Source organism: Trachypithecus francoisi, unplaced genomic scaffold (assembly GCF_009764315.1).
Source record: "Trachypithecus francoisi isolate TF-2019V2 unplaced genomic scaffold, Tfra_2.0 Lachesis_group9, whole genome shotgun sequence".
NCBI classification, from domain to species: domain Eukaryota; kingdom Metazoa; phylum Chordata; class Mammalia; order Primates; family Cercopithecidae; genus Trachypithecus; species Trachypithecus francoisi.
Window position 1 is genome coordinate 37,704,234 of NW_022681474.1, and position 26,673 is coordinate 37,730,906.

General features: G+C 42.1%; 1 protein-coding gene across 2 annotated transcripts in view; it reads right to left on the reverse strand.

The window, feature by feature from the left end:
- ANXA7 (annexin A7) overlaps positions 1 to 26,366 on the reverse strand; it is a 41,220-nt gene extending 14,854 nt beyond the window's left edge. The window contains exons 1-6 of one of the 2 annotated variants that reach the window (XM_033209610.1): positions 25,177 to 26,366; positions 11,350 to 11,404; positions 8,731 to 8,935; positions 7,410 to 7,520; positions 6,767 to 6,831; positions 6,293 to 6,358 (exon numbers count right to left, since the gene is read on the reverse strand). In XM_033209610.1, the coding sequence (XP_033065501.1) occupies positions 6,293 to 6,358; positions 6,767 to 6,831; positions 7,410 to 7,520; positions 8,731 to 8,935; positions 11,350 to 11,403 (501 nt within the window). In that variant the 5' untranslated portion in view covers position 11,404; positions 25,177 to 26,366. The remainder of the gene's footprint in view (positions 1 to 6,292; positions 6,359 to 6,766; positions 6,832 to 7,409; positions 7,521 to 8,730; positions 8,936 to 11,349; positions 11,405 to 25,176) is intronic. The other variant, XM_033209612.1, reaches the window with a different exon arrangement.
- Positions 26,367 to 26,673: the final 307 nt, after the last annotated feature.

Genomic DNA, 26,673 nt, shown 5'->3' on the forward strand with positions numbered 1-26,673 from the left:
TAGCTCGCAGTAACCTTCAATTCCTGAGCTCAAGCAATCCTCCTGTCTCAGGCTCCTGAGTAGCTAGCACTACATGCGTGTGCCCAGCTAATTTCTTACTTTTGTAGAGATGGGGGTCTTGCTATGTTGCCCAGGCTGGTATCAAATTCCTGGCCTCAAGTGATCCCCCTGCCTTGGCCTCCCAAAGTACTGGAATTACAGGTGTGCGCCCAGCCCAGAACAATTCAAGAAGTTTCTTTGGGTATTCAAGTCAGGGCTTAAGAGGAATGGGATGAAGATGATGCTCCACTACTTTTTAAAAATATTTTAATTGTAACAACACATTTCTTGTATGTCTGAATGTTGACCGAAAATAAAGATTACTGTTGTAAAATAAGTGTTTTCACCACAGAAAACACACACACACACACACACACACAATTAATTCAGTATCTCCAAAATATTATCATTTAAACATGCAATCAATACCATTTCAAAACAAAAGGTGATTCAACTGCTTTTTAGACAACTGAAACTGTATTTAGAATTATACACATTGAATACAGCAGTACGCCAGCACTTGTAGGGGCAAACAACTGAGGAGACGAGAACAAGCCCCATCTTTCAGCAGCTTTTCAAGATAACACTTTTATGGGTCAATAGCTCCTCCCACTCACATATATTTTTACTCCAACATTTTCTTCTACCAGTAAGCCTTAGCATCCATCCTCTACTAGTTTCCAAGCTAGGGCTGTAAGCAGAGAACTAACAAATATACCTATAGTGGTTTTAATAGAAAGCTAAAATTATTCTACTTGTAGCAAATATTCAAGTATAAAGAATTTTTATGAGCCTTCATATCTCAAGAAATTAAGTTTCCTTTGATGTAACCACTGTCACTGAAATCCTAAACAGGACAGAAGCCATTGTTTCTAATACATTGGACTAGATAAACTAACGCTCACTGTGTATCGTTTGACGATTCTCATTTTCTGTGATTCTCTTCTGTAAAAAAAAAATATATATATATATATATACATACACACACACATACTGATTTCATATTTCATCTGTGGGGGAAATTTTTTTTGATGTATTCTCTGTTGAAAGTCTAAGTTTCAGGTAAATTTTCAAGAATACTGTCATCTTCCAGGCATTAAACTGAATTCAAACAAAAGAAATCAGGATCTGGGCTGGGTGCAGTGGTTCATGCCTGTAATCCTAGCACTTAGGGAGGTCGAGGCAGGTGGATCACAAAGTCAAGAGATTGAGACCATCCTGGCCAACATGGTGAAACCCCGTCTCTACTAAAAATACAAAAATTAGCTGGGCGTGGTGGTGCACACCTGTAGTCCCAGCTACTCAGGAGGCTGAGGCAGGAGAATCACTTGAACCCGGGAGGCGGAGGTTGCAGTGACTCGAGATTGCGCCGCTGCACTCCAGCCTGGCAACAGAGCAAGACTCTGTCTCAAAAAATAATAATAATAATAAAAGAGAAATCAGGATCTGTGTTCTTGAGGTTAAAACTCTAGGGGAGAGTTCTCAGCACAATCCGCTACCAGAAGTTCCAACATTTGCCATTCTTTTTTAATGCCCATTTGATTCCAACCTTCTTGCTGAAAAACCATCATAGAGCTGGGTACAGTGGCTCACACCTGCAACTCCAGCCATTTTGGGAGGCTGAGGCAGGAGGATCGCTTGAGCCCAGGAGTTCAAGACCAGCCTGGGCAACACAGCAAAACCTTCATCTCTACCAAAAATGAAAAAATTAGGTGGGCATACTGGTGCACACCTGTAGTCCCAGTTACTCAGGAGGCTGAAGCAGGAGGATCACTTGAGCCCAGCATTTCGAGGCTGCAGTGAGCTTTGATCATGTCACTGTACTCTAGCCTGACCTGAGCAGCAGAGGCCCTGTCTCAAAAATGAACAAACAAATGAAACAACAACAAATCAACAACAAGACTATCACAGAATTAGAGAACTGGATCAATCAGGAGGGATAAACTGGCCCAACTTCCCATCTAAGACAAAAAGTTTTTTACACCTTCCTTGATACACACAGACACATCCATACTCACATCAACCAAAATCTGCCTGTGGACTTTCAGTGACAAGAAGCTCACCCCTCACAGGGTAGCCTATTTCACTTCCATCTTAAAGTTCTTCCAAAATCTAACACTCTGCATTCTGTTAACTTCTACCTACTGGTTTTAGTTCCAGCTTAAGGTGGTAATTGTTACATAAAATAAGTTGCATACGAGACTAACGAAGAAAAGAGAGAAGAATCAAACAGATGCAATAAAAAATGATAAAGGGGATATCACCACCGATCCCACAGAAATACAAACTACCATCAGAGAATACTATAAACACCTCTATGCAAATAAACCAGAAAATCTAGAAGAAATGGATAAATTCCTAGACACATACACCCTCCCAAGGCTATACCAGGAAGAAGCTGAATCCCTGAATAGACCAATAGCAGGCTCTGAAATTCAGGCAATAATTAAGAGCCTACTAACCAAAAAAAGTCCAGGACCAGATGGATTCACAGCCAAATTCTAACAGAGGTACAAAGAGGAGCTGGTATCATTCCTTCTGAAACTATTCCAGTCAATAGAAAAAGAGGGAATCCTCCCTAACTAATTTTATGAGGCCAGCATCATCTTGATACCAAAGCCTGGCAGACACACAACTAAAAAAGAGAATTTTAGACCAATATCCCTGATGAACATCCATGCAAAAATCCTCAATACAATACTGGCAAACCAAATCCAGCAGCACATCAAAAGCTTATCCACCACGATCGAGTGGGCTTCATCCCTGGGATGCAAGGCTGGTTCAACATATGTAAATCAATAAACGTAATCCATCATATAAACAGAACCAAAGACAAAAACCACATGATTATCTCAATAGATGCAAAAAAGGCCTTTGACAAAATTCAACAGCCCTTCATGCTAAAAACTCTCAATAAATTAGGTATTGATGGGACATATCTCAAAATAATAAGAGCTATTTACGACAAACCCACAGTCAATATCATACTGAATGGGCAAAAACTGGAAGCATTCCCTTTGAAAACTGGCACAAGACAGGGACGCCCTCTCTTACCACTCCTATTCAACATAGTGTTGGAAGTGCTGGCCAGGGCAATCAGGCAGGAGAAAAAAATAAAGGGTATTCAATTAGGAAAAGAGGAAGTCAAATTGTCCCTGTTTGCAGATGACATGATTGTATCTTTAGAATACCCTATCGTCTCAGCCCAAAATCTCAAGTTGATAAGCAACTTCAGCAAAAGTCTCAGGATACAAAATCCATGTGCAAAAATCACAAGCATTCCTATCCACCAATAACAGACAAACAGAGAGCCAAATCATGAGTGAACTCCCATTCACAATTGCTTCAAAGAGAATAAAATACCTAGGAATCCAACTTATAAAGGACGTGAAGGACCTCTTCAAGAAGAATTACAAACCACTGCTCAACGAAATAAAAGAGAAAACAAACAAATGGAAGAACATTCCATGCTCATGGATAGGAAGAATCAATATCGTGAAAATGGCCATACTGCCCAAGGTAATCTATAGATTCAATGCCATCCCCATCAAGCTACCAATGGCTTTCTTCACAGAACTGGAAAAAGCTACTTTAAAGTTCATATGGAACCAAAAAAGAGCCTGCATGGCCAAGATAATCCTAAGCCAAAAGAACAAAGCTGGAGGCATCACGTTACCTGACTTTAAAGGCTACTACAAGGCTACAGTAACCAAAACAGCATGGTACTGGTACCAAAACAGAGATATAGACCAATGGAACAGAACACAGGCCTCAGAAATAATACCAAACATCTACAACTGTCTGATCTTTGACAAACCTGACAAAAACAAGAAATGGGGAAAGGATTCCCTATTTAATAAATGCTGCTGGGAAAACTGGCTAGCCATATGTGGAAAGCTGAAACTGGATCCCTTCCTTACACCTTAGACAAAAATTAATTCAAGATGGATTAAAGACTTAAATGTCAGACCTAAAACCATAAAAACCCTAGAAGAATACCTAGGCAGTATTATTCAGGACATAGGCATGGGCAAGGACTTCATGTCTAAAACACCAAAAGCAATGGCAACAAAAGCCAAAATTGAGAAATGGGATCTAATTAAACTAAAGAGTTTCTGCACAGCAAAAGAAACTGCCATCAGAGTGAACAGACAACCTACAGAATGGGAGAACATTTTTGCAATCTACTCATCTGACAAAGGGCTAATACCCAGAATCTACAAAGAACTTAACAAATTTACAAGAAAAAATCAAACAACCCCATCAAAAAGTGGGCGAAGAATATGAACAGACATTTCTTAAAAGAAGACATTTATGGAGCCAACAGACACATGAAAAAATGCTCATCATCACTGGCCATCAGAGAAATGCAAATCAAAACTACAATGAGATACCATCTCACACCAGTTAGAATGGTAGTCATTAAAGTCAGGAAACCACAGGTGCTGGAAAGGATGTGGAGAAACAGGAACACTTTTACACTGTTGGTGGGACTGTAAACTAGTTCAACCACTGTGGAAGACAGTGTGGTGATTCCTCAAGGATCTAGAACTAGAAACACCATTTAATCCAGCAATCCCATTACCGGGTATATACCCAAAGGATTATAAATCATGCTGCTATAAAGACACATGCACATGTATGTTTACTGTGGCACTATTCACAATAGCAAAGACTTGGAACCAACCCAAATGTCCATCAATGATAGACTGGATTAAGAAAATGTGGCACATATACACCATGGAATACTATGCAGCCATAAAAAAGAATGAGTTCATGTCTTTTGTAGGGGCATGGATGAAGTTGGAAACTATCATTCTGAGCAAACTATCGCCAGGTCAAAAAACCAAACACTGCATGGTCTCACTCATAGGTGGGAACTGAACAATGAGAACACCTGGACACAGGATTGGGGAATATCACACACTGGGGACTTTCGTGGGGTGGGGGGAGGGGGGAGGGATAGCATTAGTAGACAAACCTAATGTAAATGATAAGTTAATGGGTGCAGCACACCAACATGGCACATGTATACATATGTAACAAACCTGCACGTTGTGCACATGTACCCTAGAACTTAAAGTATAATAACAATAAAAAAAAAGTTTCATACATACATGTGCTTTACTTTAAGTGTTTTATGTTTAAAAATCATTCATATTCAGTCATAAAATGATTTCCCTAAAATTACAAGCATGCTTAAACTACAATCAAAATTTCCATAACAAAAGTGAGTACAGGTTTATAATATGATTGGCAAACAACTTCAACAATGAAAAAAAGGACTGAAAGCAACTTACATGACTGTATCAGCAAAGCACCTTTGTATAAGAGAGAGACCACTGGTCTAGAAGGCAGAAGATATAGACTAGAATCTTCTCAGCTTTTTCCTTCACTAGTTTTGTGGCCCTAGACAAGTTTCTCAACCTCTCTGGAGCTCACATACCTCAAAGTGAGCTAAAAAAATCACTAAGGTGTTCCTCTTCCAATACTAGAATCCTTCTCCTACCCTAGCCTAAAACAAGCTTGAAAATGCTAGATATTCATGAATATCCAATATAGAAATTAATAAGAAAATCAAAATAAAAGTAAGCATAAAAGTATGCTGCTTATTATGTTCCTAGTAACTTGCATAGGCTATAAAAAAATTAACAAGGCAATTTAAGGATAAAATTTGGGATTAAAATAAGAAGCCAGGCCATGCGCAGTGGCCCATGCCTGCAATCCCAGCACTTGTGGGAGGCCGAGGCAGGTGGATCACCTGAGGTCAAGAGTTTGAGACCAGCCTGGCCAACATGGTGAAACCTCGTCTCTACAAAAATTACAAAAAATGTGCCAGGTGTGGTGGCGTGCACCTGTAATCCCAGTTACTCCAGAGGCTGAGGCAGGAAAATCACTTGAACCTGGGAGGTGGAGGTTGTAGTGAGCTGAGGTCGTGCCACTGCACTCCAGCCTGGGCGACAAGAGTGAAACTCTGTCTCAAAAATAAATAAATAAATAAAAAAGCAGCAGCCATACATAGTAGGGCAAATATTTAATATATGGGAAACTCTGCAGCTACTGAGAAAATCCATTCAACAGACTAACTGGCTACCATGTCTAAAGCCCTACCAACCATTACAGGAACATAAAGATAAAATAGATACAGTTGAGCCCTTAAGGAAGTAGTGAGAGACAAGTACATGAGAATCAGAAACAAAGGCACATATAGAAAGGACCTAGTGATTAGTGAACATCAGAAAACCTTACTCACTTCACTGCTATAATCCAAAGAAACAGGAGAGAAAACAGGATAGGAAGGAAAAGATTCTGTATTGATCTGAAAAAAGAGTGAAAAGTTATAAAGGTAAAAATGGGAAACAAAACCACCCTACATAAATCACTGTCAGAAATACCAATCTCCAGCCACCCAAATTCATAGGTATAACTGCTGGTAAGGGCAGGGAAAAGGAAAAAGAACTAAAACCAAGAGCCCAGGTGAATTTCTAGGATAAAGTTGTGAGAATCATTACCTATGAGATTGGACCTATGCTTGTCTTCTCAAAGTCATCAGGACACTATTAACGCAGATGGACCAAAGAAAGTATGGAGTCTATTAGAAGCAAAGACTTTAGTCTTCCATTACAATAATGGGCCATTTCTTCTGACCCATAGAAACCTCAGCAAAGGGAAGGTTCCTTCTTTATCTAGCTACCTAGACTGAGCTTAAAAGGTAGGAACAAAATACCTGACTAGGGTAAGTAGGTTGTCCTCCAGGATACTGAGAAGGCATCTGTCCTCCAGGAAAGCCACCTATATGTTAAAAATAATAATAATACAAAAACAGGTCTTATATGTTTTAATTTTTCAAAACAGCATTGATGACTGTGAATATGGAAACATACAAGAACATTTACACTATGATATTCATGAGGATGATTTTAAAAAATATAATTTACTAAATCTAAAACCAACTTTGGTCATAAGAACCTTTTTAATATTCCATGTTCTACAAAAGATCCTCACAAATAATACTTTTTTCACACTTGAACCAGATTAAATTCTGATTCCATCTGGAATGGTTGTCATAATATAGTTCTGGGGGTGGTTTCACTAGTGGTACAGGAGTGGGCAGAGAAGTTCCTGAAGGCTTCCTTTTTGGCTTTGGGATAGATTTTTTTAATAGAAAAAGTGTAACTTTATCTCTATTTTACTGATTAAACTTTTCCATCAACGTAATACATTTCATAAAACCATTATGTTTAAAATTATTTATGGAAATACATAAACATTTATTGCAGATTATCTCAAATAAAAACTAAGTTCTCTCAATGGCGATTTTAAAATTCAAAATATCATGATACTGTTTTGTCTGGACAGCTGGTACCTACCAGGTAGTGGGACCTGTGCTGGACCACCTCCATAAGATTGTGAAGGTGGCTGTGGGTAGCCAGAAAAGCCTGCGCCACCTGGTGGGACTCCAAATCCTTGGCCTGGAGGAACTAGAGAAAAGAACAGGTCAATAAACTATAGTACAGTTCTCATGATTGCAGAAAAAACCTTAGAAAAATGTCTATTGTTGGCCGGGCGCGGTGGCTCAAGCCTGTAATCCCAGCACTTTGGGAGGCCGAGACGGGTGGATCACGAGGTCAGGAGATCGAGACCATCCTGGCTAACACGGTGCAACCCCATCTCTACTAAAAAAACAAAAAATTAGCCCGGCACGGTGGTGGCGCCTGTAGTCCCAGCTACTCGGGAGGCTGAGGCAGGAGAATGGCGTGAACCCGGGAGGCGGAGCTTGCAGTGAGCTGAGATCCGGCCACTGCACTCCAGCCCAGGGGGGCGACAGAGCGAGACTCCGTCTCAAAAAAAAGAAAAAAAAAGGAAAATGTCTATTGTTAAAAGTGGAAAAAATATGCTATTAATGCTATAATAGCAGTCCCTTTTCATCTAGATTCAAAACTTCAAATTATCCAGTAAAAAACAAGCTTTTATATTTTTATCTTATTTATTTATTTTTGTTTTTGAGACAGAGTCTCACTCTGTTGCCCAGGCTGGAGTTTAGTGGCACAATACCGGCTCACTGCAAACTCTACCTATCAGGTTCAAGTGATTTTCCTGCCTCAGCCTCCCAGGTAGCTGGGATTACAGGCATGCGCCACCACACCCAGCTAATTTTCATATTTTTAGTCAGATGGGTTTCACCATGTTGGCCAAGCTGGTCTCAAACTCCTGGTTTCAAGTGATCCAACCACCTCAGCCTCCCAAAGTGTTGGGATTACAGGTGTAAGCCACCGCACCCAGCCAAAATTTTACTTTATTATTCTTCCTTACTAACTTAAAATACAAAAATGCTAAGGTTTTTTTGTTGTTGTTTTTTGGGGGTCTTTTTTACCTTCGAATAAAGCTGACCTAAAGGTCACAGTCTTGCTAATTGAAATGTCTTAATCAGGTCTTAAGACTACAAACAAGCAAAGTGTTACATATTGATCCTTTATTGCCATGAAATTTATTCCAAGTCCCTTCACAGTGGAATTTTTGAAACTGCTCCCAGCTTTCATGCCCCCAGAGAATCTTCATCCCTCCATCTTGCCAGCTAGGTCAGAGCGACCTGACCTCACACAAAACAAGCAGGAATGAAGAGGATAAAGGGAGAAGGAAAAAGTGCTACAGCAATCCCAATCATTACTAATTCCGCAACCCATAACTCACCTCCGGGATAGGATGGAGCTCCCCCTGGCTGTGGGGCACCAGGATAGCCTCCAGGGGCTGGATAACCTCCAGGCGCAGGGTAGCCTCCAGCTCCTGGGTAGCCACTACTTGGCACTTGTGGGTAGGCACCTCCCCCCATTGGAGGAAAGCCACTAGGATAAGGATACTGACCAGAAGGGGGAAAAGATGACTCCTGACCTGCAGGCTGAAAAATCAGAATAATTTTTAAACAAATGTGATCATAGAGAACTATGACCCATCTAAAAATAAGGAACAAACAGAGGTTATTATTAAGGTCTAGCTCATTCTTTCTTTTTAAAAGTCTCATTAGAAATCCTGGAATCTTATACTAGTTTATCAGCATACCAGTTTGTAAGGACACTGGTTTGTCAGAATTCAGTTAAATTTAATTCTACTTGAGTCAGGCAAGAGGGGTCTGCTTCTCTATCTGGGAGTCAGAACAGAGTTCTTTACAAACCTCAAGGTTTTAAGAAAAAAAAATAAAAAACCTCATTAGTTCCTTCATTTTCCCAGCATCTACAAATATAAGAAAAATCCTCCTCTATACCCTAAACAGAGGAATTTGAGGCTCTTTTGCAACACATCTGGATCTGTTACATAATATTTAAACATGAAAAAGGTAACCTGTATATCACATCACACACAGGATCTGACATTCTGGACCTCACAGTCCAGTGCAGTAATACGTAGAGAGGCAGAGATTGTTGCATATTCACTGAACTCTTTCTCCCCAGGCCACAAAGCTATACAGACTACATTTCCCAGACCCCCTTGCAGTTAGGTCGGACCACATGAATGAGTATCAGTGAATGAACACAGACAGAAGTGACATATACCACTTTCTAAATCTGTCCCCTAAAAACCTCTGGCAAATCCTCCATGTTCTCTCTCTTCCTTTATCTGCCACCCATAAGCAGAGGATCCAGCAGAGGACTTCAAAGTGCTAGAGGATGGTAGGATCAGAATAAGGAAGGAGCCTGGAAACCCAAAACACTGCATGAAACAAAGCCTTGTCCCACCCACCCCCTATTCACCACTGACTTCCAGGAGACTGAAGAAAGAAATACATTTTTTTTTCATTGTGTTAAGTCACTGAGATTCGGGAGTTGTCTGTTTTAGCAATTAGCCTACGCTGACTGAAATAGTTACTAAAGTCCTGTTTAATACATAGGGACTTGGGAACATATCCATAATTCTCATCTCTCCTGTGATAAATTCACAAGAGCTATATAATCACTTTGCATAAGGATAAACATATTATCACAAACTTGTATAGACACCTCTTCCTATTCTCCCAGGGTTAGATAGCAGCCCCACAGTTATGAGTATAAAACTGAAATGTGGGCTGGGCTAAGTGGCTCATGCCTGTAATCCCAGCACTTTGGAAGGCCGAGGTGGGCGGATCATGAGGTCAGGAAATCGAGGCCATCCTGGCCAACATGGTGAAACCCCATCTCTACTAAAAATACAAAAACTAGCTGGGCGTGGTGGCATGTACCTGTAATCCCAGCTACTCGGGAGGCTGAGGCAGGAGAATCGCTTGAACCCTGGGAGGCGGAGGTTGCAGTGCGTTGAGATCGCACCACTGCACTCCAGCCTGGTGACAGAGCGAGACTCTGTTTCAAAAAAAAGAAAAACAAAAAACCGAAATGTGGCCGGGTGCAACAGCTCACGCCTAAAATCCCAGCACTTTGGGAGGCCAAGGTGGGCAGATCATTTGAGGTCAGGAGTTTGAGACCAGCCTGGCCAACATGGTGAAACCCCGTCTCTACTAAAAATATAAAAATCAGCTGGCCATGGTGGTGGGCACCTGTAATCCCAGCTACTCGGGAGGCTGAGGCAGGAGAATCACTTGAACCCAGTAGGCATAAGTTGCAGTGAGCTGAGATCACACCACTGCACTACAGCTTGGGCGCAGAGCGAGACTCTGTCTCAAAGACAAAAAACAAAACGAAACAAAAAAACTGAAATGCACAATTCTTACTTACGGCTCAGCTCTTAGTCCTCAGAGTAGTATAGATATCAACAAGGTGGAACTTAGTAGCATGTTTATAAAACGTACTCCAAGTCTAAGAACTATAAATCCACTGCAATTTATCTCTAGGTCAAGCCAAGCCATTAATTATTTTAAACATTCTAACACAACGGTTAAGAAGCAGTGATACTATGACTAAAGGGTATTAAAAAAAAAAAAAAAGAACCAGTGATTCATGGGATGGATTTTGCTTACATCCATGTTTTATTGGCTCATACAGCAGTTAACATTTTTTAAAACTAACTCCTAAGTTTTGAAACTGTGGACAATTTCATATAGAACCCAAGTTCTGGCTTTACTTGAAAGTCTGGAGTATCTAGCAAAGCTAAGTGTGCCTCCCTCCATGGCTACACAGGGCTGGTGCTAAGCACCTGCCAGCTTTCAATAGACAAAGCAAGACCTCTCTAGTCCCCCACACAACTGCCTTCACTCACTTGTTCTACTCAGTACCTGTGAGCATCTGAATTTACGACCCCTGCTCTAGCATATCAGTAAGATCTGACATGGCCAGTACCAAACAACACCTGTTTTAAGGATGTGAGGTATTAAGTAGCAATACTTACAGGATATCCAGGGAAAGGTGGGTAGCCTGTTGGGGGATAGCCTGGGTATGACATTCTGTAACAATAATAAAAAAGGTCTTCTGTAAGTTTTTTGTTTTTTTTTTTTTTTGAGACGGTGTCTTGCTCTGTCACCAGGCTAGAGGGCAGTGGCATGATCTTGGCTCACTGCAACCTCTGCCTCCCAGGTTCAAGCGATTCTCCTACCTCAGCCTCCCAAGTAGCTGGGACTACAGGTGCACACCACCACGTCCAGCTAATTTTTGTATTTTTAGTAGAGATGGAGTTTCACCACGTTGGCCAGGATGGTCTCAATCCCTTGACCTGGTGATCCACCCACCTCGGCCTCCCAAAGTGCTGGGATTACAGGTGTGAGCCACCGTGCCCGGCCTGTAATTTCTTATAATGGTTAAGGCCTTTGAAAACATATAGATATATACACACACACACAGGGTTTTATGCAAAATATTTATCTTTTCAAAAGTCTGGCATAAAATTAAAATGTGGATATTAGGGATATAAGCAAAGCTTATTAAAGGCTTATTTCATTATTCACACCAATGGAATCAGTACAGCCTAGCAAAGGTTCCAACTTTGTCATGACATACAATTTTTGTCACATCTCAATTCTACCACTACTATTATTTATGAACTATTCTTCTTCTCTCTTTCTTCTCTCTTTTTTTTTTTGGAGATGGAATCTTGCCCTGTTGCCCAGGCTGGAGTGTAGTGGCGTGATCTCAGCTCACTGCAACCTCTGCCTCCAGGGTCCAAGTGATTCTCCTGCCTCACCCTCCCGAGTAGCTGGGATTACAGGTGTCTGCCACCATGCTCAGCTATTTTTTTGTATTTTTAGTAGAGATGGGTTTCACCATGTTGGCCAGGCTGGTCTTGAATGCCTAACCTCAGGTGATCCACCCACTTCGGACTCCCAAAGTGCTGGGATTACAGGCCAACTCACCCGGCCAAGGCTTCACCTTGGAAGCAGAAAGCAGTCCTCACCAGATGCCAGCACCTGGATCTTGGACTTCCTAGCCTCCAGAACCACACCCAGCCAATTTATTTTTCTTTAAGCCAACTTTTTACTTCCGTTTATTTTTAAAATATGCTTATTATCAGCACACTTTTAAAATCACCGTACTTTTAAATGGAAAACTTCTAAATGGAAAACTTCCAGTAGTTTTCTTACCACAAATAGAAGGTAATATTAAAATAAATACTTAGCTATTACAATAAAAAGTCCTTTCTAGGTGCCACAGAAATCCCCTCATATGGTGATATAACCACATTATGGGAAACAACAGTACAATGGTTAGGAGTTAACATTCTGGAGTCACATATACGTGGATTAAACTCTAGCTTTCTTTTTTAAACTTTTTATTTTTGAGACAAGGTGTTGCTCTGTCACCCAGGCTGGAGTATAGCAGTGCAATCACAGCTTGCTGCAGCCTCGACCTCCTGGGCTCAAGTGATCCTCCCACCTCAACACCCCCTGCCGTAGCTGGGACCACAGGTGCGCACCACCATGCCTGGTAAATTTTTGTATTTTTTTGTAGAGATGGGGTTTCACCATATTGCCCAGGCTGGTCTTGAACTCAAGTGATCTTCCTGCCTCAGCTTCTCAAAGTGCTGGGATTACAGGCATGAGCCACAGAGCCCAGCCCCAAATTACTGTTTTAATGACACTTTGAAAATTATTCCTGTGTAGTTACGCTATCAATTTGACACATATTAGGTCCATTTGTTTCATTGTGCTTTTGACTTTTAAGGTTTTAAAATTTTTTGATTTAGTTTTATAATTATATAAAACATTTTCTGGATTCTAAAGTCAAATCTACAAAACAAGATATGTTCAGAAACTTGTTAACTTCTAACCCTGTCCCTTACTATCTCCTACACATGATTACTTTTACAGTTTATCTACCTGTCTTTAAGTACATAAGCTGATATGTCTATATTTGTATCCCCATTCCATTCTTACATAAAACATACTGTTTCTTTTTTTTTTTTTTTTTTTTTTGAGACTCACTCTGTCACCCAGGCTGGAGTACAGTGGCATGATCTCAACTCATTGCAACCTCCATCCCTTGGGTTCAAGCGATTATCCTGCGTCAGCCTCCCGAGTAGCTGGGATTACAGGCGACTGCCACCGCACCCAGCTACTTTTTGTATTTTTAGTAGAGATGGGGTTTCACCATCTTGGCCAGGCTGGTCTTGAACTACTGACCTGGTGATCCACCCGCCTCGGCCTCCCAAAGTGCTAGGATTACAGGCATGAGCCACCGCTCTTGCCCCATACTCTGTTTCTTTACTGGCTTTTTTCTCTTATTATGGTCATCATCTATAGTCTTCAATCCTTTTTAAAAACAACAACATAGGCCAGGCACAGTGGCTCATGCCTGTAAATCCCAGCACTTTGGAAGGCTGAAGCAGTAGAATCTCTTGCGGCCAGGAGTTTGAGATCATCCTGGGCAACAAAGCGAGACCTCATCTCTACAAAAAGTAAAATAATTAGCCAGGCATGGTGGTGTGCACCTGTAGTGCCAGCTATTCAGAAGCCTGGGCAGGAAGATCACTTGAGCCCAAGACTTCAAGGCTGCAGTGAGCTAGGATCGCACCACTGCACTCCAGCCTGGGCAACAGAGTGACACCGTGTACCTTAAAAAAAAAAAAAAAAAAAAAAACACAACTACATAGTACTTCAGTGTGTGGCTACATCATGGCTTATTTAATGGCAGACATCTGAGTTATTTCTCGTCTTTTAACTATTAGTCTTGCAATGAAGAGCCATGTACAGGTACCTCTCTGTATATTTTGCCAATATTATCTTTGGGGAAGATTCCTAGAAATGGCATTGCTGAGACAAGGGGTAAAGGTGAATGTGATACTGCCCAATTCCCCTCCACAGGGGTTGTACCAATTTGCATTTTCACCAGCACTGCCAACAGAATTTTCCATCTAACATCCTGGATTTCTAGCTGTGTGAATACGGGCAAGTTACTTAGCTTTTCAAAAGAAGTTACTTAGCATTTTTAGGCCTTCATTTCTTCACCTATAAAATGGGACGTGAACGTACCTACTTAAGGATGTTGTTGTAAGAATTAAGTAAAAGAACATAGGCAAAGCATTTAGCAGTGCTTGGAATAAATTAAGTCCTCAATAAATGTTAACTGCTATGATCATAGAGAACTGTGATATAAACGCAAGAATATTAAAAAATAATTAGCACAAAGTTTGGCTTTTATTTATTCATTATAACACTTTCAGTATATTTACCTTCTCAATTTTATTAGATTTAGACTAATTTTAAAATTAAAATGCTTTCTGATGGAAAAAGAAAGTAGGGTGGTAGAGTGTGGTTAGTCTGAGATTAAGGAGGCATTCATATATTATCTATTCTGTGATAATAATGGTGATCAAAAGTTGATCAGCAAACATAACACTGGAAACATCTTTTAAAAACTGCAGTCTGTACCAGAAAGTTTGAAAGTTATGTTCTTCAAAAGGTACTCATTTCCATTTGGAAAAGTAAACAATAACCTGCACATCAAGTGATGTTAAGACATTACTATTTTTTTAGGTGTGATAATGGTATTATGATTTTCATCAAGTATTCTGATCTTCTAGAGATAAACACTAAATATTTACAGACAAAATGATATGTCAGGGATTGTGTCAAAATAATATGCAGGAATATTATATATAATATAGTGCAGAAATTTAGACATAATAAGCAATCAGGAGTTGATAACTGTTCATGCTGGGTGATGAGTACATGGGATTCATTACACTCTCTTGTCCATTTTTGAAAAGACGGCTCATGTAAAATAAATGGAGCTAGCGTGGTTAAAAACAAATATCCCTATATATATACATATATCTTCTGCATTTGAAGAAAACACTATTAACCTAAAGCAAATGCAAATAAACAGACAAAAAACAAACATTCAAAAGAATACCCTCTTAGCCTGATCAAATCTAAAATACGGCCAGGCGCAGTAGCTCACGTCTGTAATCTCAGCACCTTGGGAGGCCAATGCTGGTGGATCACTTGAGGTCACAGACCAGCCTGACCAACATGGTGAAACCTTGTCTCTATTAAAAATACAAAAATTAGGGCTGGGCGCGGTGGCTCACGCCTGTAATCCCAACACTTTGGGAGGCTGAGGAGGAGGATCACAAGGTCAGGAGACTGAGGCCATCCAGGCTAACACAATGAAACCCCATCTCTACAAAAAATACAAAAAATTAGCCGGGCGTGGTGGCACGTGCCTGTAGTCCCAGCTACTTGGAAGGCTGAGGCAGGAGAATCACTTGAACCCGGGAGGCGGAGGTTGCAGTGAGCCAAGATTGCACTACTGCACTCCAGCCTGGGCCACAGAGTAAACCTCTGTCCCAAAAAAAAAAAAAAAAAAAAAAAAAAAGGCTGGGTGCAGTGGTTCACGCCCATAATCCCAGCACTTTGGGAGGCTGAGGCAGGTGGATTACCTGAGGTCAGGAGTTTGAGATCAGCCTGGCCAACATGGTGAAATGCTGTCTCTACTAAAAATACAAAAATTAGCCAGGCATGGTGGCATGTGCCTGTAATCCCAGCTATTCAGGAGGCTGATGCAGGAGAATCGCTTGAGCCGAGATCACGCCACTGCACTCTACCCTGGGCAATAGGGCAAACCTCTGTTTCAACAACAACAAAAAAATCTAAAATACTATTAGTGATCAGATATAATATACCTGGCAAATATATCTATATAAAGTCAGTAATCACTTTTTTGGCATCTACAAGAAAACATTGCTACAAGTGGAGAGTGAATGATCAAAGGTTTAAACTAGGTTTTTAAAGGTGCTAGACACAGGCAAGAAAGTAGAACAATGTTATTTGCAAGGCAAAAGGTGGGATGTAACTGTGAGGTGGCGGATCACCAAAACAGACTAAGGAGCAGATTAAGACAGAAGTCAGTTAGGAGGACTTCTGTATGTTTAGAATAAAATACTCATCATTCTCCACCACACCACTCTTAACATCCTTTATCTGTCAACAGCACCACTACTTAAATTACCTAATACTCCAGTATAGTAAGAAACCCAGTATTTTTATCTTCTTTTTTTTTTTTTTTTTTTTGAGACAGAGTTCCGCTTTAGTCGCCCCAGCTGGAGTGCAGTGGCGTGATCTCAGCTCACTACAACCTCCACCTCCTGGGTTCAAGCGATTCTCCTGCCTCAGCCTCCTGAGTAACTGGGATTACAGGCACCCACCACCACGCTGGCTTATTGTATTTCAGTAGAGAGGGGGTTTCGCCATGTTGGCCAGGCTGGTCTCGAACTCCTGACCTCAGGTGATCTGCCCGCCTCGGCCTCCCCCAAAGAGCTGGGATCACAGGCATAAGCCACCATGCCTGGCCAAAACCCAGCATTTTTCTATCCATCTTTTGAAATGCCTCTCTTGTAATTTCTGTTCTCATGGTCATATACTCAGACCAAGTTTCATCACTTGATGCCTATCTTATTAAAACTCCTTCTCTGTTTATATTCTTGCTTATACTCTCTCACTCTCCCAATTTTCTCAGACACTGTCACTAGTTAAACTTTCCTAAAATGCTACTCTTTCAGCAAACTGCTCTTCAGCTCAAAAATCATCAATGACTACTGCTGGAGTATCAAATGAAAATTAATTGGCCTGATATTCAGGTCTCCTTAGTACTGGCTCCAATTATTATTATTATATATATATTTTTGAGATGGTTTCTTGCTCTATTGCCCAGGCTGGAGTATAGTAGCGCAATATCAGCTCACAGCAGCCTTGATTTCCTGGACTCAGATGATCCTCTTATCTCAGTCTCCCAAAGAGCTGAGACTACAGGTGCACACCACCATACCTGGCTAATTTTTTGTATTTTTAGTAAAGACGGGGTTTCGCCATGCTGCCCAGGCTGATCTTGAACTCCTGGGTTCAAGAGATCCACCTGCCTCAGCCTCCCAAAGTGCTAGGATTACAGGCATGAGCCACCGCATCCAGCCTCTATTTATCTATTTAACTCATTTCTTACCAACACCTAACCCGCGTCAACGCGAAATCTCTAACACTTGAACTATTCCCAGCATTCCTTTGCCTAAGCCATTCTTATAATTAACGGACTTGGCCCTCAACCCTGGGCTTACTTACCCCTCCTATCTAGCTCAAGTCTTCTCTCTTCCTTCTTTGAACGAGGTTGACTAAAATAGTGTTTCCCAATGTTTTCTTTTTGAGACAGAGTTTTGCTCTATTGCCCAGGCTGGAATGCAGCGGCACAATCTCGGATCACTGTAGCCTCGCCTCCTGGGTTCAAGCGATTCTCCTCCTTCAGCATCCCAAGTAGCTGAGACTACAGGTGCACACCACCACACCTGCTTAATTTTTGTATATTTAGTGGAGACAGGGTTTCACTATGTTGGCCAGGCTGGTCACAAACTCCTGACCGCAAGTGATCTGCCTGCGTCAGCCTCCCAAAGTGCTGGGATTACAGGCATGAGCCACCGCGCCTGGCCTCAAACTTTAATGTGTATATGAATCCCTAGGGATCTTGTTAAACTAGAGACTTTAATTCAGTAGCACCAGGATGGGGCCTGAGATTCTGTATTTTGGCTTCTGCAGGTCTGTGACTCACACTCTGATACCAGAATACTTTGGGATTTCTGGATCTACACCTAATTTTCTAAATTTGTAAATATATGTTTTGGCACTTCTCATCAATACAGCTATAAATGGTTCATATTTCTTTTATACCAAGATGCCAATAAACCCAACTCAAGTCAACGTTTATGAAAGTCCACTGTGTAATAAGCACTGTCCTAGGTGGTGATAGAAAGATTGAGAATAAGTATTCAGCCTTTTGAGTACACAGTATAGGAAAACGAGATAATATAGTGTCTCTTATGACAGGAACACAGGATAGAAGCTAAAAATGTGCTGAATTGAGAATAAATGGACATAGATTGAATCAAGGCTATAAGTTAATAAGAAATATAAAATGATACAAAAACTGACCCAGTCAATTCTAAAATAGTCATTTGGGATCCCAAAGGGCTGGATATAAAAACAGGGACAGGCTAATTGTTTTTTGCTTTTTTCTTTTTTAAGCCTGGTTTGTATAAAGAGTAAAGGAGAGGCAAAAGCTCTAAAGAATGGTCAGATAGGCTGGGCACAGTGGCTCACACCTATAATCCCAAAACTCTGGGAGGGGAGGGAAGGGGGAAGGGGAAGGGTAAGCAAAAGGAAAGGACAAGACAAAACAAGGAAAAAGAAAAAGAAAAGTGAAGTAGATAGACAAAGGGCAAAAGGGTCAGGGTCAAAATAAAGGAAAAAAAATCTGAAATTAATTTATTGGATAAATTAATAGTAATTTGAAAGGCAATAAGCAGTTATAGTACCAAAGACTTCATAAGCAATTTAAATTTCTAAGTCTCAAGAATTGTTCCACTAAATTCTTTAGCTACTATCCTAAATCTTACCTTTGAGAGCCTGGAGGAATTATGTCAACAAAAATGAAAATAAGGCAAAGATTATCTGTATATAATAAAAATTAAAGCAATTTTAAGAAAGTGAATTTTGGTACATTTTGAAAAATAATTATGTAACAGACTAGAATGCAATTCCATTTCCAGGAATGTACCTTATAGAAATACTTGCACAAGGACAAAATTATATATGTACAAGGCTATTCATTGCAGTATTTTTGTAATAAGAAAAGGTTAAAAACCATCTGAACGTCCATCAATAAGGGACAGGTGTCATCCCAGGGATGCAGGAATGATTTAACATATACAAGTCAATAAATGTGATGTATCACATAAACAGAATTAAAAACAAAAACCATATGATCATCTCAATAGATGCAGAAAAAGCATTCAACAAAATCCAGCACCCCTTTACAATAAAAAACTCTCAACAAATGAGGTATAGAAAGGACCTAACTCAAAATAATAAAAGCCATATACAATGACAAAGCCAACATCATACTGAATGGGGAAAAGTTGAAAGCATTCCCCCTAAGAACAGGAACAAGACAAGGACGTCAACTTTCACCACTCCTATTAGAGGGAAAGCGAGGGAAAGCAATAAAGTGCATCCAAATTGGAAAAGAGGAAGTCAAACTATCACTGTTTGCAGATGTTATGACTATACACCAAGGAAATCCTAAAGACTCCAACAGACTCTTAGATTTGATAAATGAAATCAGTAAAGTCTCAGGTTACAAAATCAATGTACACAAATCAGTAACACTACTATATACCAAAAACGTCCAAGCTGAGAATCAAATCAAGAACTCAATACCTTTTACAAAACTGCAAAAATAAAAAATAAATAGAATACCTAGGAATATGCTTAACCAAGGAGATGACAGATCTCTACAAGGAGAACTACAAAATACTGCTGAAAGAAATCATAGATGACACAAACAAATGGAAACTCATCCCGTGCTCATGGATTGGAAGAATCAATATTGTGAAAATGACTATACTGCCCAAAGCAATCTACAGATTCAATGCAATTCCCATCAAAATACCAAGATCATTTTTCACAGAAGTAGAAAAAACAATCCTAGCATTTATATGGAACCAAAAAGAGCCTGAATAGCCAAAGCAATCCTAAGCAAACAGACAAATTTGGAGACCTCACATTACCAGACTTCAAATACACTACAAGCCTATAGCTACCAGAACAGCATGGTACTGGTATAAAAGTAGGCACATAGACCAATGGAACAAAATAGAGAACCCAGAAATAAAGCCAAATACATACAGCCAACTGCTCTTTGACAAAGCACATAAAAACAAAAGTTGGGGAATGGACACCCTATTTAATAAACAATGCTGGGAAAACTGGCAAGCCACATGAAGAATGAAACTGGATCCCTATCTATCACCCTATACAAAAATCAACTCAAGTTGATAAAAGATTTAAATATAAGACCTGAAACTATAAAAATTCTAGAACATTGGAAACAGTCTTCTCAACACTGGCCTAGGCAAAGAATTCATGACTAAGACCCCAAAAGCAAATGCAGCAAAAACAAAAATAAATAGATGGGACCTAATTAAACTAAAAAGCTTCTGCACAGCAAAAGAAATAAACAGAGTAAACAGACCACCAACAGAATGGGAGAAAATATTTGTAAATCATGCATCCAACAAAGGACTAGTATTCAGAATCTACAAGGAACTGAAATCAAAAGAAAAAAAATTGCATTAAAAACTGAGCAAAGGACATGAATAGACATTTCTTAAAAGAAGATATACAAATGGCCAACAAACATGAAATAAATGTTCAACATCATTAATCATCAGGGAAATGCAAATTAACCACAATGAGATACCACCTTGCTTTTTTTTTTTTTTTTTTTTTTTTTTTTGAGGCGGAGTCTCGCTCTGTCGCCCGTACTGGAGTGCAGTGGCCAGATCTCAGCTCACTGCAAGCTCCGCCTCCCGGGTTTACACCATTCTCCTGCCTCAGCCTCCCGAGTAGCTGGGACTACAGGTGCCCGCCACCTCGCCCGGCTAGTTTTTGTATTTTTAGTAGAGACGGGGTTTCACCATGTTAGCCAGGATGGTCTTGATCTCCTGACCTCGTGATCCGCCCATCTCGGCCTCCCAAAGTGCTGGGATTACAGGCTTGAGCCACCGCGCCCGGCCACCACCTTGCTTCTACAGGAATGGTCATTATTAAAAAGTCAAAAAAAGGGCCGGGCGCGGTAGTCCACATGTGTAATCCCAGCACTTTGTGAGGCTGAGGCGGGCAGATCACCTGAAGAGGTCGGGAGTTTGAGACTAGCCTGACCAGCATGGAGGAACCTGTCTCTACTAAAAATACAAAATTAGCTGGGCATGGTGGCACATGCCTGTAATCCCAGCTACTCAGGAGGCTGAGTTAGAAGAATTGCTTGAATCCGGGAGGCGAAGGTTGGGGTGAGTCGAGATGGCACCACTACACTCCAGCCTGGGCAACAAGAGCAAGACTCAGTCTCAAAAAAAAAAAAAAAGTCAAAACACAATAGATGTTGGTGTGGATGTGGGGAAAAGGGACCACTTATTACACTGCTATACAGCCTCTACAGAAAGCAGTATGGAGACTCCTTAAAGAGCTAAAAATAGATTTACCATTCCACCCAGAAATTCCATTGCTGGGTATCTACCCAAAGGAAAGGGAGTCATTATATGAAAAAGACTTTTGCACATGTATATTTATAGCAGCACAATTCACAACCACAAAGATGTGGAATCAACCTAAGTGCCCATCAACTGAGTGGATAAAGAAAATGTGGTATACATAAACCATGGAATACTACTCAGCCACTAAAAGGAACAAAATAATGTCTTTTGCAGCAACTTCGATTAAGCTGGAGGCAATTTTTCTAGGTGAAGTAACACAGGGGTGGAAAACCAAAAGCCGTATGTTCTCACATTATAGGTGGAAGCTAAGCTATGAGTATGCAAAGGCATAGGTATGAAGTGTTATAATGGACTTTAGAGACTCAGAAAGGGAGGGTGAAAGGGGGCTAGGAATAAAAACTACACATTAGGTACAATGTACATTACTTGGGTGACTAAAATCTCAGAATTCACCACCATATAATTCATCCATGTAACAAAAAACCACTTGTACTCCAAAAGCTGTTGAAATTTTATCTTTCATTTTTTTTGGAGATGGAGTCTTGCTCTATCATCCAGGCTGGAGTGCAGTGGCGTGATCTCCGCTCATTGCAACCTCCACCTCCCAGGTTCAAGCAATTCTCCTCTCTCGGCCTCCCAAGTAGCTGGGACTACAAGCACGTGCCACCACACCTGGCTAAATTTTGTATTTTTAGTAGAGACACGGTTTCACCATGTTGGCCAGGCTGGTCTCGAACTCCTGACCTCAGGTGATCCACCCACCTCGGCTTCCCAAAATGCTGGAATTACAGGCGTGAGTCACTGTGCCGGGCCACTGCTGAAATTTTTAAAAGGAGGGACAGGTGAAACAGATTATGGATAGCCATACAAGGAGGTGTTATGTGGTTATTAAAAAGGAGGCAGCTTTTTTTTTTACCCATATATGAAACCATCTGTAACACATATCAATGAAAAAAAAAAAAAAGGCAAAGGGAAAAACTGCATAGTGTGCAGCCATATGTGTAAAAAATGTACTGATTTGGACCTATAGAATATCCCTGAAAGGACACTCAAGGAAGTAGAAAACAGTGACTGCCTCCTGGATGAAGAACTGGGACACAATGGAGAAGACTATTTACTTTTCTCTCTCACTCTTTTTTTTTTTTTTGAGATGGAGTCTCACTCTGTTGCCAGGCTGGAGTGCAGTGGTGCGATCTCAGCTCACTGCAACCTCCGCCTCCTGGGTTCAAGAGATTCTTGTGCCTCAGCCTCCAGAGTAGCTGGGACTACAGGCGCGTGTCACCAGGACAGGCTAATTTTTGTATTTTTAGTAGAGACAGGCTTTCGCCGTGTTAGCCAGGATCTCGATCTCCTGATCTCCTGATCTGCCCGCCTCGGCCTCCCAAAGTGCTGAGATTACAGGCATGAGCCACTGCACCGGCAAAGACTTACTTTTCAATGTACTTTAGCCCTTTTAGAATTGTTCATATATCATTTATTCAAGAGGCAGATTTTAAACGTTTTTGTAAAAAGCTAAATAACGCCCAGAGTGACTCAAAAAAGTTCTCGGCTGGGCGCGGTGGCTCAAGCCTGTAATCCCAGCACTTTGGGAGGCCGAGACGGGTGGATCACGAGGTCATGAGATCAAGACCATCCTGGTCTACACAGTGAAACCCCGTCTCTACTAAAAAATACAAAAATCTAGCCGGGCGAGGTGGCGGGCGCCTGTAGTCCCAGCTACTCGGGAGGCTGAGGCAGGGGAATGGCGTAAACCCGGGAGGCGGAGCTTGCAGTGAGCCGAGATCGCGCCACTGCACTCCAGCCTGGGCGACAGAGCGAGACTCCGTCTCAAAAAAAAAAAAAAAAAAAAGTTCTCAACTTTGCCCAAACGAATAGTAAGTCTAGAGATTTTTTTTTTTTGAGAGGGAATCTCACTCTGTCGCCCAGGTTGGTATGCAGTGGCACAATCTCAGCTTACTGCAAGTTCCGCCTCCCGGGTTCATGCCATTCTCCTCCCTCAGTCTCCCAAGTAGCTGGGACTACAGGCGCCCGCCACCACGCCCGGCAATTTTGGATTGTATTTTTAGTAGAGACGGGATTTCCCCGTGTTAACCGGGATGGTCTCGATATCCTGACCTCGTGATCCATCCGCCTCGGCCTCCCAAAGTGCTGGAATTACAGGCGTGAGCCACTGTGCCCGGCCTTGTTTTTTGTTTTTTTTGGGGGGGACAGTCTCTCTGCCGATCAGGCTGCAGTGCAGTGGCGATCTCAGCTCACTGTAACCTCCGCCTCCAGGGTTCAAGTGACTCTCCTGCCTCAGCCTCCAGAGTAGCTGGGATTACAGGCGCACACCACCACGCCCAGCTCATTTTTGTATTTTTAAGTAGAGACGGGGTTTCACCGTGTTGGTCAAGCTGGTCTCGAACTCCTCCTGACCTCGTGATCCTCCCGCCTCGGACTCCCAAAGTGCTGGGATTACAGGCATGAGCTACCGCGCCCGGCCTTCTTCTTCTTCTTCTTTTTTTTTTTTTTTTAACATTCTCTGTTAGCAACCACTTTTAAAAGACTAGAAAATCATTTTTGGTTTTCCAAACCATCTCCACCCAGTGAGTCAGTTAGTAAGAGGGCTGGGTCTCACCGTTTCTCATAGATGGCATGAAGCCCAGGAAACCAAGAGGCAGCTGTTGCAAATTTATGGGGAAAAAAAAATACACGAAACAGGAAGGGTGACTGAAGATAACGCGCAACAGCGAATACAATTTTGCAAAACCTGCCTCTAGGTCTGGTAGGATCATTTAAATCAGTCAGCGACTTGGAGAAAGAACGTGGAGGCATGGCTAGTCCTCTGCACGGACAGGTAGGTAGTCACCCACCAGTGAGGACTGAAAGTTTGCAGTGTCCAAAATTATCTCTTCTACCTATTTAGTGCTTGAAACTCTTTCCTTGCCTGGAAGGTAAACTCATTACACTCACATCATCTAATTCGGACACATTTAGCAGATTAGCTGGCTATCAGCTGGCAAAAATTATGGCATTTACGGCAGTCGGAAGATAACAGCGTCATGTCTGTCACTTTAGGGTGGACATCAGCCATCTACCGCTGCACCCTGGTTTCCTTGGGCAGTTTTTGCACAGGACGAGCTAATTTCAACACACATTTGCCGCTGGTCGGGGAACAGGAATTAAATATGGAACGCTATCCTAGAAGAGCTTTCAAGAACTGTAAACGAGAACCAGTGTGCAACCTTGGCCTGGTGCATTCTGTCCTATGGTTCACTAAGCACAGTAAAAATTTCCCAAGTTTCCCTAAATTCGCTGTGTCACCGGAAAGTACAGCCACCACCAGCCAGACGGCTTTCAGCACTGCCCGTACGTTTCCCTACTTAGCCTCCCGCGAGGCGGCTGGGCCACGCTCCGGCCTCAGCCCCTCCACCTGCCCGAGGGCGGAGCGCCACTGGTCCCTGGGATTTCCAGACGGACCGAAGGGCTTCCCGTAAGCCGCGCCGGCCGCCTCATCCACGCCACCCCAACACACCCTGGCCGGCAGCCCGGCTCCGAGACGCGCACACCGGGTCGCCGTCACCCGGGAGGCCCACACGGCCCTTCAGACGCGCCCCACCAGCTCCGGTACAGCGGCGCCCAGAGCAGGCCGAGGGCAAGACCACCGAGGCGGACAAGGTGGGAAGGGGAGGGGGCGCCGCTCCTCACCTGACCCCGGCAGCAGCGTCACAGCCCAACCCGGTCGCCCGCAAGATGGAGCCGGGGGCGGGCCCAGAGAAGGCGGGGCGTCTCGCGAGCCCGTTAGGATGGCTGCTGCAGGCGGGAACGCCCCGAAGCCGGAGGGGGCGGTGCGGGGAGCGTGCTGTCTCTGAGTCCCGCCCCTAGGCGCCACCTGAGAGACTCTCCCTTCGTGTGGCCCAGAGGATTTTTAATCACATTTATCTGTCGCAAGGACCCTGCGCCAATCCCTTTTAAGGCTGCCTCAAGTCACCTAGGAAGTTGCAGCAGTCCTGGGAGTATCCGAGGCCCCTTCAGTGGTGGGCAGTCGAGAAGGGCTGAGACAGGGAGGCTGGTGTAGCCTCTCCGCCTTTGAAATGCCGTTCTCCAGGTATTTTCTGGGGACAAACACAGCGTTTTTTGTTAGCCTCCTGTGAAAGTAATATTTGTGGGAAATCTTAGTTGGAACTGTAGATGAACTAATCAAAATCACTCCCGAAGGGAGTTGTTAGGTGGTTGTAGGCTCCCCTCGTGGGCTAGAGCATTAAACACACATTAGCATTAAACATTTGAGGCAATTACAAGGGCTGAGATCAATATTTTAAACTCGTTAAGGAATTTATATTACAGAGCAAAAACCAATCAGCTACCTTTTAGGGTGGTAAAGGTAGTTTCTGGGTGTGGTCCCTGGAACAGCATCATCATAATACTGGAAACGTGTTAGTAATGCAGATTATTGAACTCCACCTTAGACCTACTGAATCAAACTCCCGGGGTGGTGCCCAGCAACCTGTTTTAACAAGTCCTCCAGGTGGTTCTGATGCACACTAAAGTTTGCACATCTGATGCACATCAACTTATTCCTCTACACACTTTTCTACCCAAAAGCTTCCTCATGGGGGTGGAATAGAGTGGACTACGATTTTAAATGGGAAGAGCAAGCAAAATATACATGGCTTCCAAATAGGTGTGTGGAGTGAAAAGTATTTGAGGCAGGTCACTGCCTCATTTAACAATGGTAGACAAAACTGCACAACTCTCTGGGTGACCAGCATTAATTCCCTGGTGCCCAAGTCTGTCTACCTGGAAAATAACAGGACTTTCTGTCCTACCTACCCCAGAGACCTCCAGGATTTAAGCATTGCCTGAGAAGCCTACTCTGTTCATTCTACAGAGTTCCCTTTGTGAGCTCATTCCAAACCCTCCCTCTGCCTTAATTACCACAGTAACGGTATTTGCCAAACCTCTTATTTCCAGTCCACTTTCCTGAGCTGCAGGAATAGTCCAATAGTCTACCATGACATCTGCCATTTCATCCTTTCAATTCATCCTTTCTTCCTGGCATAAAAGGCGTTCCAGAATCAGAGACCCTTCCCTCCTGCAACCTCTGCTTAGAAAGCACTGCTCATCTTTTAACAATTATTCATTTAATTAGACTTGTTTCCAAGGTTGCTCATCTCCCTCTTGCTCCAATAAACTCTTCCTGAT